This window comes from Gouania willdenowi, chromosome 21 (genome assembly GCF_900634775.1).
Source record: "Gouania willdenowi chromosome 21, fGouWil2.1, whole genome shotgun sequence".
NCBI lineage: Eukaryota > Metazoa > Chordata > Actinopteri > Blenniiformes > Gobiesocidae > Gouania > Gouania willdenowi.
This window is the reverse complement of record NC_041064.1, coordinates 14,463,719-14,476,796: the sequence shown is the minus strand read 5'-3', so window position 1 is coordinate 14,476,796 and position 13,078 is coordinate 14,463,719. Positions and strand designations below refer to the sequence as shown.

Genomic DNA, 13,078 nt, shown 5'->3' with positions numbered 1-13,078 from the left:
ACAGGTTTGCGTTTAATAAAATTGTAAATGACAGTATTTGTAGAATTTCCATAACAATTACAATTTAATTACGATTAAAACAGCAACAGATTTTTTTCAATTATGATCAATTTGATTTCACGTTATATCGCAATTTTTTGGGTGCCAATTTCTTTTTAATTTAAAAAACAATTTTTTTTTATTTATTTATTTTTCATCTCTACATTTAATTTTGATATTAACTGGGTAGAATGTCACGATAGATCGCGATATTGTGATATATCACGATAATATCGTATAGTGAGCCAAGTATTGTGATACGTATCGTATTGCGACATCCTTGCCAATACTCACCCCTAATTCTGATTACAATTAGAATTACATCATGAGTGTAAATAAATACCAATTACACTTATAATTGACTCCAACCCTGGTTGGAGCTGACAGCAGCAGAGCGACGGTCAGGCTATAGGGTGAACATACTGTATATGGCTCACACAGCTACGTGTGGTAAGCAGAAGCCCAGCAGCAGCTCATCACTTTCAGAGGACCAGGAATCTTCAGGTCCTTCTTTAAAGACAGTGTGCTGGGAGCTCTAGTGATGGTGTGACATTTTAAGTGGCAAGCCACTTAACTTTGTATCCACAGGCTGTGGAGTGTCATGCGTCTGCTAAATCTATTGTGTTCTGCTGATTTTTCACCGAAGCAATGAGAAGATGGGTTCATCAATCACTATTTCTCTCTAACGGAGCGCTTTAGACAGCATGGTGGTCATACAAAACCCAGCAAGTGGTGCAAACTAAACCTTTGCTTTTACACGATTTAAAATGAAAGTGCTTATCAGCTTTGTAAAACACAAGAAATAAATAATTGCTTCTAAAACATTTAGCAATCAATTTACAATTATTCATGTTTTTGCCCTGAAGCCACAAAAACAAATTTACACTTAGTTAAAAGAAAAAAAGAATAATTGACTGGAGATTCTTCCACATTATTAATACAGTGACGTTAATAGCCTGTGAATTTGGTAAATTTCACAGGAGACATGGTTGAAAATTAACAAAAATGAAGTGTTTTGCTTTTGTATAATGTAGATAAGTGTAAACACAAAAGAAACATTTCCCCAGGGTAATAAGTGACTAATTTAGTGTTTGATTGCTCAAAATAACAGTACGCTCATATATTTCACGAGTAATAAATACAAAAATGTTTTTTATTTGGATTAGTCCACAAAAAGGTGAAACACTACAATAATCAAGTGTTAAATTAGGTTTTGGGATGCGAAGAGCTCATGATTTACAGGAAAAATCAGTGAAACTGTATTATATTGTGATACAACAATGATAATTAGGAATGCATTAAAAAAAAGATGTTAATGACTTCAGCAGTCACTGAAATTATAAAACAAGGCGTTGTACGTTAGATGTTTGGTAAAACTGTGGTGCATAATTTACAGTGTTGCCTAGATTTGCATGGCATGCTGATATAACACAAATGCAAATTTAGAACAACAAAACCTGACGTGAGAGTAATCTGTTTAAAATGCATTATTGTGTTGAGTTTGATTATTTTCTTCTTTATTGGAGTAGACAGAATAAAAAATAAATAAATGGCATGTTTTTTTAATCCTTTCCTCACCTGCATTAATAGATCCTTCATCTTGGTACCCTGCTGTAACAGCCGGCTGCTTTCCTCCTTCAGGAGCTTCTGCACAAATTCTGCCGCAGCCTTATTCTTCTGGGTGAGGAGGGAGGCCCAGATAGCCCTGTACAGCACCGTGTTATCTTCCCAGGCTTTTTCATTGGGGTTATCAATCACCCCCACACGCACTCCAGGGCTGGCCCTCTGCGTGCACAAAACACACACACAAAGTACAACAGTGATGGGATTCGCACTAGCATCAAACAATCCTGCACAGCCTCAAAGCTCCGACTGAGAAAAGGTACTGCAAAATGGGGTTTTACTTGAATAAGTGTCTTCAACTCTAATTTAAAATGAAAATGTTTCCACAAATTATGTTAACTATAAACATCACTATAGGAAAAAATGTCAGCAAACACAGAGCCAAAAATATTTTGAGGTGAATTGACAAGATTTTCGACAAAAGCATCAATATTTAAACAACTGCAAGGCTCTTCCCTTCTTTTCTTTTCTTTTCTTTTGCTCACATGAGAAAAAATTCTTTCAGTAAAAAAACTGAAACAGATATAGAAAATGTAGAAAAACATATATTCATTTCTTAAATGTATAATTTGTGAAACATTTTTAAAAGCACTACATATGCTAATCTATCTATAAATACAAGGAACGTCTGTGTGTGTGCGTGTGTACATCTCCCTGATGTAGTGTTTGTTCAACCTGAAACTTTTTTAACAGCTTGCACATAGCCCGAGTGTGTGCATCCATTATTTTGGACTTATTTGGTGATTACTAGGGCCAGGACGGGAAAAATACGTCTACGCAAAATATGCTTGCCGATGCGTCGTTCGACCAAAACAAAGATGGCGGTGACGGAGAATAACTAACGTGAGTGGCTCCTCCGAGTTTGTTGAAGGTAGCTGTTCCCCGTAAGCCTCGTAATTTATCCCAGTGTTACGGTCTGAGTTTACCTCGTACTGAGATCGATTGTGAGCATATATATCTCCGCCAACACAGCATAATAACATACATATAACCTAATGCGCACCTTGGATGTACATGCCGCACGCACACAGAGGCATTTAGAGTTGCGACAACGGAAGTTTGAAATAGACTCAAATAGTTCCCGGAAGTTATTGGCGGGAAATGGCAGCGCCTGTGCTCAAAGCGAACAGCAAAACATGCACATTTCACCGCGAACACGGCATTATAAACGCTGATATTTTCACCATGAGTTTATAACCTAATGTGCACCTTGGATGTACATGGCATGTTAGTGTGCAATTAATTTTCCCACCGGGTTTTTTGAGTTTTTCCTTACCGAATGAAGAATGAAACTTTATCAATTGATCATGCACATGTCCCACAGAATTAAACCAGGGAAATAGCACACGCTATTTCACTTTGCACCCGCAAAGATACCCCTTTATAACACTACAGTATACAGAGTATGTACACCTCTTTGTGGATTCAACCTTCAAACACAAATTAATTTGGCCATAATTGACAACTCTACTTAATCTCCCACTATATGAATACATACTGTACTTCCAATGGGCACTGTACTCGTATTATAATATAGTTGGATTGTAGATTTTATTTGAGAACAGAAACAAACATTTGGGTTGTTGGTACTCACCACGTGTTTAAGAGCATTTAGCAAAAGCTTTCTTCCTGGGACTTTTTGAAAATCACCAACAATCCACAGAGTCACAGAGGCCATCCCATCCACATCTGATTTAAAACGAGCAAAGTTAATGAGTTAAAATATTATAATTTATAAAAGTACATTTAAATATGGGTAGTTTTAGTAGCTGAACTTCTTTTTTGAATATCTATTACATTTTATTTAATTAATCTTTTTAAATATTTCATTTATTACAACTGAAAGGATCAATATATAACATACCGGTTGTTTATTTCAAAACACTCTAATGGTATGCAATCAATGTGTTTGAAGACACTGAAATCAACTAGTATTCAAAATTTTATGGTGGGTTTGGATACCACCAAAATAAATTTAAAATATAATATAATCTGTCAGAATAGCACAAGGTCACTAAAGCCAACATTCTTTTTGGGTGTCAAAGTAATTTCAGACAGAAAGCAGACCTGTCCTAGTAATCTTACCCACAGCAGGTAGTCATTCAGTCAGCCACTTCATACTGTGTAACTTTTATATTTCATATTTCTGTTATAATTTTACTTCATATTGTGCAATATTTATAATTCCGCTATAGTTTTACTTCATACTGTGCCATAACTATATTTCCTAGTCCTGCAACAGTTCTACATTTTATACTGTGCAAATATTTATTTTTATTTTTAATTAGAGTTACTATTTATATTCTTATTCTGTTGTTTTTCTTTTTAGCTGTGTGCACTTTAAGGTGAAGCCAAATAAAATTTTGTTGTACAATTGTATACTGACAATAAAGGCATTCTGATTGTGATTCTAAAATAAAATCAGTCTTACAGTAGGGCTGGACGATATATCAATATTCAAGATATATTGAGTTCTCCATTTTACCGATAAAACTTGTTTCCGGTGTTGCTGCTTTCGCTACTTCTCAGAACAGCATGAAAAGCACAGTTAGATGTATTTCTGAGTGTGTCCTAACCCAGACCTTCCCCTAAACAAGCCTCACTATAGAACTCACTCACACGTGCTGTCCGTTATAGAAGAAAAAGTCAAAAGTGGCCCATATTGTCCAGCTGTTTGTTTACTCAAAAAAGTGTGTCTGTCTGGCATTTTGCATGAGCAAATCTAACCCAGAATTGTCTTCCTGGTAAAACTTAATTTGCATTTAAATTATCGAGATTCATACTGTATATCGCTTTTTTGAGGAAAATTTGTGAGATATGAGTTTCGGTCCATGCTGCTCAGCCCTATCTTCCAGTCAACTATTGCAATCAACTTCCAGAGCATTACTGCAGATGCACTCTGAGGCCAAACACTGAAAATGGTGTGAAATGCTCTGAGGACAATTTAGACTGAGGTCAAGAGCCAGTCAGATGACCAGGGAGCAATCTGACTTGAGGCGCAGCTGCCTGTCTAATTTACCATTCTCATAGATCAGTAAAGCAGAATAGGATTTGTTTAAAGGAGATACTGTTGTATCATTATTTTTTTTTTTAGATACATTTAATGAATAAACCATGAATAGCCTTTTTTATTGAAATGACAGAGAAAAATATATTTTTAATAAATATATTACTTAGGAATGCTCCGTTTTAAATGTCACAAGGCTTGTGCATCTATTCAAAGCAACCTTAAGTAGGAAAAATAAAAATAAACCTCACCATTGTTTGCAAAGTATTTCATTCTTTTTGCAATCACTCCAGTTTTGTCCCTGGAATCCAAGAATGAAAACATGGTTGTGTCGCTCCAATCATCTGCAACTGCAAAGCAAAATATTTTAGTTATAAGAATTGGTGTTTATTATTATTATTATTAATATACATCAATTTTATATAGCGCTTTTATAGGTACTCAAAGTCGCTTTACAATGAAGGGAGCAGTGTATGGGTTCGGTGCCTTGCTTAAGGGGACCTCGGCAGTGCTTGAGAAGTGCCCTGGCACCTCTCCAGCTACCAGAACAACTTCTGTTCTTTTGGACCATACAGGGACTTGAACCGGCAACCCTCCGGTTCCCAACCCATGTCCCTACGGATTAAGTCACTGCCGTTTAATGATGGATGAGCAGCAGTAGTCACCTGGATTGGCAGTGAAGTCCAGGTACTTTCGGTTAGTGCTTAAAATGAGAGGATTCATCCGGGGAACCACGTTGGCCTGCTCCATTAGGTAGTCCACTATGTCTGACCCTTCTGTTAATTGGCCCTGCACAGAAAACACAAAACTATGAGAACAGTAAAGGCTCATATTCATGTGCTCTTTCTCTAAACTGCTGATGTACAATATAACACAAGTTAATGCTTATGATAAACAATGTCTGAATCATACAATTAACTCGTACTATTTGCACAATTTGCTGTTCTGAAAATGTATGAATAAATTAAACTTTAAACATATTATTAAAAAAGAAGACAAAAAAAACTTGCTGGAAAAATGTTTCTTTTCATTTTTAAATATTGACTATTTTTGTGGGGAAAATAAAAATAAAATATATTTAAAGCTGCAGTTTGTAGAATCCTCTCTCCGCTCCGTTTTGAAACCGAAACTCAACCTCCGTTACCGGTATATTTTGTAAACGCTTTTCGTGACTTTTTTCTCAGTATTGACTAGTGACAAGTGTATGGACTTCATCTTATGTTATTGTAGATTTTTCTGACAGGAATGCACGTATTACTCTGTAGTAACTGTACCGAGCAGTGGCTGCTGCCGTCAACTCGTCCCCCGCCACAAGCACACAAGCTGTGGTCCCAGCCGCTCTGAGCAGCAGTCGCATTCAGATGTCTGGAACTCATTCCCCCCAAACATCAGAAACACTGACACCTTACCCCTTTTCAAATCCAGACTGAAATTCCATCTCTTTCAATCTGCCCACTCTCTGTAAAATCTCATCCCTAATATCACCTTCATTGCCTTTCTTTTCTCTGTATTTACTGTTTTTATTATTCTGTTTTTTAATAGGTTTACACGCGATTTGTCCCTTCTGTTAACACTCCCTCTGAAGCCAGTGTGTGTGCGGCGGAATCTCCGCAGTCACGGAAGTCCACGAGGATGCAAAGCGAAAGCGATCCGTTCCTCCTCAGTGTTTGTGACTTTATTCTGTTGCTTCTCTACCTCGGGCTGCCTTTTTTAGCTAACGCTAAAGCGATGGAGACTTCTGCTTGGACGTCCTTCATTACACTATTACTACCGATGGTACATGAACGAGCCTGACTTCAGTCGAGGAGCCAACAGTAACGCCAAAAACAGCTCATGGAGCACACGTGTTTGTAGAAAGAGCTCTGATTGGCTGACATCCAGATTCCAGGAGCGTCACGCTCATGAAATAGACTCACTATCCACTAAATGATGCCAAACAAAAACTTACAAGCTGCAGCTTTAGGTTGACGCCATAAAAAGAAAGGTTTGCGCACAAAAAGTAAGCCATTTTCAACAGAAATATCTTATACCATGAAAACAGCCCGCTGAAAGGTAGTAGTGGTGTCCATTATGCGTTGCAGCAGAATGGTTTCCAGTTCTTCTGGGTTCATCTCATCTGGACTCAAAGGAACTCCATTAAATAAAGCCAAAGGCAGGGCACCCAGGCCACTCTGCTTGTAATAGAAGGCACCATCCTGGAAGATAACAGACACAAACATCAGATTAAAGTAAAGATATTTCTTACTTACTGACAAAGTAAGTTATTACGTCAATTAGAGGAAGAAGAAGAAAAAACAACAACAACATACCTTTCTATTTCCATCATACTCGGACTCGGCCCCCAGTATTCTATCAGAATTAGCCTTCGGAAATTTTCTTTTCATGTATTTAGAGATTGTATCAGAAGACAGAGCCTCTCCTACGTCCACATCATTGAACAGCTTCATGAAAGAAAAGCAAAGCAATAAAAATTGTACAATTGTCTTCCTAAGATCCCTGCCAGTATCAATAACATCCAAATTTATTGCAAAAAGCGGAGCGCGAAAAAAAAAAAACAGAATCCCACCGACTCGTGCAGTTCAACAAACTGTTGGATGCAATAAAACAAGTGATGTCTGAGGAAGCCAGAGATGGGAGAGTGCAACGAACACTTGCTTAAACAAGTGAGATTTATATGTGAGATACTTACTGAGACCATTGACATCAGTGCCTGAGATAAATCGTACTCGTCTGAAATGTAATTCAGCAGACGGTAAAACCCAACCCCTGCATCTGAGAAGCCATCAATCTCATCTTTAGTGTTGACAACAAACACAAATCCAATTCTGGAGGAACAGGACAAAAGAGGAACTTAATTTTCAGACAAAATGAGAATCTCTACCAGGTAAAGATTATAAATACCAAACGTGGAGCACATATAAACAGCAGTAGAGGTGGGAGAATTGATGGCCCCACCTTAAAGGGATTTTGTGCTTGTAGAAAAGTTCAGCAAGCTTCACCAGCTCAACACTTTCTTCCTGCAATGGATCTAGAAACAGCACCTATGAATCAAAGACTTATTTAGAAAACAAAAAAGCCTTTTCTAAATACTTTGCATTAAATGTCTTACTGAAGGTGAAATCTTCACTTTGGCAAACTCACTAGGTTGAAGAAATTGCGTCTGATTTGTCGAATGACTCCAGGGAAAGTGGCTCGGAGGAGCTCTTGTACACCTGATGGCCAGCTGCGATACAGTGGGTCGTTCTCAATGTCATTCAACCACTGGAAAAAATGAATATCAGCAGCAATGTGAGAGAGAATAGCAAGAATAGCGATCCTGAAGCAGTGTTCTCACCAACCACTTCACAGTATTTCAAGAAAAGCCAACCATATTATTATCAATATTACTATTTGATTTTGTTTTGGTCATAGTCTTTTGTTCAAACCACGACTTAGTTTTAGTCAAAATATAGTCATCAGGACTATTTCAGTTATATATATATAGATCTAAAAATGTAGTTGACAAAATTAAGACCATTTATGACAAATCCAGTAATGTGGGTTAAAAAAAGCATAATGTCTTACAATGTGAGAGCAGTTTTGACCTACTGTTAAGGTTGATGCCGATCCAATACATTGGCCGATAAATCAACCAATATATAAAATAAGATGATTGATAAACACACATATATATATATATATAGATATATACACGTATATGTACACTGTATACAAACACAAATTCTTATACAATATGCAAAACATGATTCAAGGTAAAGAAGCAAAACACTATTAAAATAAAATAAGACACACTGTCAACATAATGACTGTAAAGCCACTGATAAATATGAAAAGGCAAACTTGTATAAACTGTATTACTGGAATAAAGTTGCTTAAATCTATAACAATAAACATAGGTAAATAAAAAAAGGCTAAATGTAACTTAAACAATGAACTAGTGACTTCTCCCAGTGTTGTCATTTTGTACTCATTACTGCCAAAAGCAGCAGGTTAGAATGCTGTATACATATTATAGCGTACTGACTAATATTGATTATTCGGTGATAGCTCAAATCGTCCCTACATTGTGATAGAAGACACGGCCTACAATTAAAACAAGCTAAATGCTAACTGTTGCAACTACAACAATTCAAAGAGAATCTGTATCAATGTATTAAAAAAGGTCAAAAGGTGTAAACAATAAAGATTGAGCACAAGTAGAACAAATATCGACAGCTTTAATCAAAAAAAGGCAGAAACTTTGACCATATTTTTGTTTTAATTATTTTTCTAAATGGAATCAGCTTCTGAAAAACCATGACTAGCATTAAAATACAGTGGCATGCATTTCAGAAAAACTCCCAAGTATTGCCTCACAGACAAACTATCACAATATTTTAATGCTCTTCCTCATTCACCAACACACGCAGTACCTTTAAGTCTGAATTTAATTAAATGCAGTTTACCTTTTTTGCTACAATTTTTTACACTTAACAGCACAATAAATAATCACAAGCAATGTGTCAGCAATAGCAATATGATTGAGAATTTCCTTTCTACTTCAAGTGCATAGCAAAGCCCCCTGCAGGCAGTGTCAATCTGTGAAAAGAAAAGTCAGAACTCACCATAATGGCAGGATGTCGGATATCCAGGGAATAGCTGTCATCCACTGTGTTCACAGGTAACCTCAGCAGCAAGCCCTGCTGTTCTCCCTTTATGCCTAGATTATGAAGCCCCTCCAAAACCCTGGCCTCTCCTCGTAGAATATCCAAAATGCTGAGAGGTGGATATTGTTGAATAGATTTCATATATATTCCATTTATTACACACACATTGCAGCAATTGCTGGCTATTTTGCAGTGGGATGGAAAAAACAACAACAATGTAAAGCGCTGAGTGTGCCGGGAGAGTGCACAGTCAGGATAGTGCATCCTCTTGCTATGGGTCCCTACCTAAAAGGATTGTGAACATCCAAATCAATATGCAGGCCGTTGATGAAGAGCTCTCCGTCTCCCGGGTGAACACCAACTGTGTCACTAAGATGCTGAGAGAACAAGTGTTAGTTAAAAGCTAAAAATGCCCCAAAGTACATTTTCCAAGGTCTATTTTTTTTCACAAAAACAAAATAATAACATGAGCAACAAAACTATCTCTTAGCTTTCTGTAGAAAGAATACATGAAATTTGATGTCTAAACTAGCAAAATAGATCTGACAATAATGGATCGTGAAGGATTAAAACATGACGACGTTCTGCCCAATTCAAAGAGATCGTAGAACCATCTGTAATGCACGGTACCCCTAGCGGTGCCATATGTCTGTGTGCTCATCAACAGAACATCCAAAAGTTTGCTGTGAGTCGCTCCACAAGCAGCTCACGGGGTTATTTACACACCTCTCACGTAATCTCTTCAGGCTGTGATTTTCTTAAAGGGACCACGTCCTGAATGTGGTTTAAAAACTACTTTCAGCAATTCAGAGCTGTCCTAAAAGAAGCAACGCTACAGAATTTAATCACACATTTCAGCCTTAATGAAGAAAAAAGTCAAAAGTGGCACAAAATGTTGATATTGTGCTGCTAGTGAATAATACAAGGCTCTTTGTGGCATTTTTCTCCACTACATTGTTTTTCTTGTAAAACTATATTGAAAAAAAATAAATTGAGTTTAAATCATCAATCGTTATTTTGAGGAAAAATATTGAGATATGAATATTGGTCCATATCACTCAGGCCTAATGTAACCAAAGCAGTAATGTTTTATCTTGTAAAGGCTGTCCAAACTGTGGGAAATGAAGAGTTCAAAATATCGCCCACCCCTATTTGGTACCAATAAGGATTTCCCAGCAATGGCACTGGTAACAGACGCTATCAAAGCAGGACAAACACAACTGCTTGTGATAAAGCTCACACCTTTTGGTTCTCCTCTATTTCCTTTCTCATTTCCTGCTTTACGGCCACTCTTGTCAGTGATCTGTGGGAAGAATAAAACACGTACAGTCGTCGTCAGCTTTTACTACATACCTGGGCTGCAGTTTAATACCAGTTTTAATCTCCAAACACCTATGGGTTTTTTTTTTAGGATGGCACATTTACAAGTCGCTGTAAAAGCAAACATCTTACTCAGCAATTTTTGCAGTAATAATGAGCCCTCTCAGCAACAATGAGCATACATTAAAAAAAAAAGCTAATTTAATCTTTTCTTTTTTTTTTTATAAAGCACTTATTGCTCTTTTTATTACTTGTGGGTTTTATGTCAGAAACATTATAGGGCTCACATGACTTGGGTTGTAGTGTATAAAATCAATATTTCGACATCTGTTAAAGGTAACACTATCACTGCGTTGGGATAAAGATACATTTGGATTCCTACCAATTGCAGTCAGTCAGGCAGCCAGTTAGAAAAAAAACACTACATACTGTATTTCCTACCTGGCTTTGCTTGGAAAGTTTTGACTTAGATCTCGCATGTGCTTCAACGAATCAAACTTTGGCACAGACATGATCCGAGCAGCAGCCTGAAAACTTAGATCTGCAAACAACAAACCACAACATGTTCAATACTAATCAATTCCTACTTAGTAAAATAAATGTGTTGACACTGTCTTTATTTAAATCATGTGCAATCAGTTTTAGTAGCTTTACTGGCATGTTTCATGTATTTGAATTCTTTTTAGTTGAGCCACCCACTTCCTGTGTCAGCGGATACCGAAATAGAGGTGCGTGATCAGGAGTTTTCTGGCACAGGTTAAGTTTAACATTGATTCAAATGACAAAAAAGAAAATGCTTTCAAAGTTTTTGAATAGCAAATTATAAAACTCTCCAAGGACACATACATTAAATAAAAAACAGCATCAACAATTGGCAGAGTCAAACAAATATGTTTCTGCAATCAAACAACATGTTGCAAAGCCTTGACAGCTTTCAGAACTATTTTCATGGTGATTTTGGCTTAAATTTTATTTAAAAATTGCTTAGAATAACAATATAAGTGGTAAGATAGGACACCAATTCCGATAAAAAATATCAAAAATCAACATGATTTAAGGAGAAGCAGCTCTTAAATTGTTTACAAGATATAGCTGATCAGCTGTAATAATCGGTCAGTTGGCTTTTTGAAGGCTAGAGGGACTGTAGACAAAGAGATGTGGAGAGAATGAACGGAGGATCATCCAAAGATGATAAATGTCTGGCATGAAACAAACAACTGAGCAAAACCCAAACAGTGCGGTAAAGAGCTTATGAATATTGATTTTGTGTGGTTTTTGGAGTCATTTTGTGTATTTTTTTTAATGTCTTTTTCTATATTTTTTCATTTATTTATTTTTGTGTAATTTTGTGGTTGTTTCGTGTGTCCCTGGAATCATTTTGCATATATTTTTTGTTATTTTCTATCCTTCAAATTTTTGTCTGGTTTTTTGGTTTTTTTTCATTGATTTTTTATGGTTTTTGGAATCATTTTGTGTATTTTTTGTTGTTTTTTTCTATTTTATTAATCTTTTTCTAGTCATCTTGTGTGTTTTTGGAGTAATTTTTTTGGTTGTTTTGTGTATATATATATATATATATATATATATATATATATATATATATATATGTTTCTGTAATTTTGTGTGATTCATGAGTCTTTTTGCGTATTTTGTTCTTTCTTCTGTCATTCTTCATCTTTTTGTTGTTTTATGTTTTTTTGGAGGCATTTTTGTGTATTTTTTGTTGTCTTTTTAAAATGTTTTTTATTTATATATTTGTAGTCATTTTGTGTTTTTGAGTCATTTTGTAATTACAGTGGAGTAATTTTTGCGGTTGTTTCGTGTGTCCTTGGAGTCCTTTTGCCTATACTTTTCAAGGTTTTTTTTGTATTTTTCTCCTTATAATGCATTTTTGCTACACTATTCCAATTTCTGCCACTTCTCCATCAAATTTCAATGCCTTTTCTGCAAACTTTTTCCACTTTAAAGGCAGTTTCAGCACTTATAAGCATTTTCCACCACTTTTCGACATAATGTCACATACTGTATGCCGACCCATTATTGTCAAACCTCTCTTCACCATATTTCATGCTTATTTTTGCCAATTTAATCACATTCATTATTTGCCAGTTTAAACTAATCATTCCTACTTTTTAAAATTCCATTACCTTGTTTTTTTAACCACTTTTTCTGTGTGTTTTTGGCCTCTCTAAATTGCAACTTTTAACCAATTTCTGTGATTTTTAAAATCCCATTTCACCACCTTTTCCACCATTTTGGTCACTTTTAACCCATTTTATTTCTGATTAAAACAAGGATTTACATCTTTAAGATGACTATATACTATGGCCCAAAAAATAATAAACTTCTTGAATAACAGTGGATATTATTCAGATAAATAAATAAATGTGGTTGAGAACCAATGTCATAAGGAACCATCGAGTTAAAGCTGTAAAACACTGGG

The 13,078-nt window shown here is 36.0% G+C and overlaps 1 protein-coding gene across 8 annotated transcripts in view; it reads right to left on the bottom strand.

The window, feature by feature from the left end:
* The window catches only part of uggt2 (UDP-glucose glycoprotein glucosyltransferase 2), a 51,112-nt gene that overhangs the window by 25,154 nt on the left and 12,880 nt on the right, over positions 1 to 13,078 (bottom strand). For all 8 annotated transcript variants that reach the window (XR_003672563.1, XR_003672565.1, XR_003672564.1 and 5 more), the window contains exons 10-22: positions 11,077 to 11,176; positions 10,558 to 10,618; positions 9,601 to 9,692; positions 9,274 to 9,424; positions 7,811 to 7,930; positions 7,625 to 7,710; positions 7,359 to 7,494; positions 6,979 to 7,110; positions 6,700 to 6,864; positions 5,335 to 5,458; positions 4,921 to 5,019; positions 3,257 to 3,351; positions 1,618 to 1,824 (exon numbers count right to left, since the gene is read on the bottom strand). Coding sequence is in view for 5 of the 8 variants with exons in the window: in XM_028435177.1 (XP_028290978.1) it covers positions 1,618 to 1,824; positions 3,257 to 3,351; positions 4,921 to 5,019; positions 5,335 to 5,458; positions 6,700 to 6,864; positions 6,979 to 7,110; positions 7,359 to 7,494; positions 7,625 to 7,710; positions 7,811 to 7,930; positions 9,274 to 9,424; positions 9,601 to 9,692; positions 10,558 to 10,618; positions 11,077 to 11,176 (1,568 nt within the window). In the remaining 3 variants the exon portion in view is untranslated. The remainder of the gene's footprint in view (positions 1 to 1,617; positions 1,825 to 3,256; positions 3,352 to 4,920; positions 5,020 to 5,334; positions 5,459 to 6,699; positions 6,865 to 6,978; positions 7,111 to 7,358; positions 7,495 to 7,624; positions 7,711 to 7,810; positions 7,931 to 9,273; positions 9,425 to 9,600; positions 9,693 to 10,557; positions 10,619 to 11,076; positions 11,177 to 13,078) is intronic.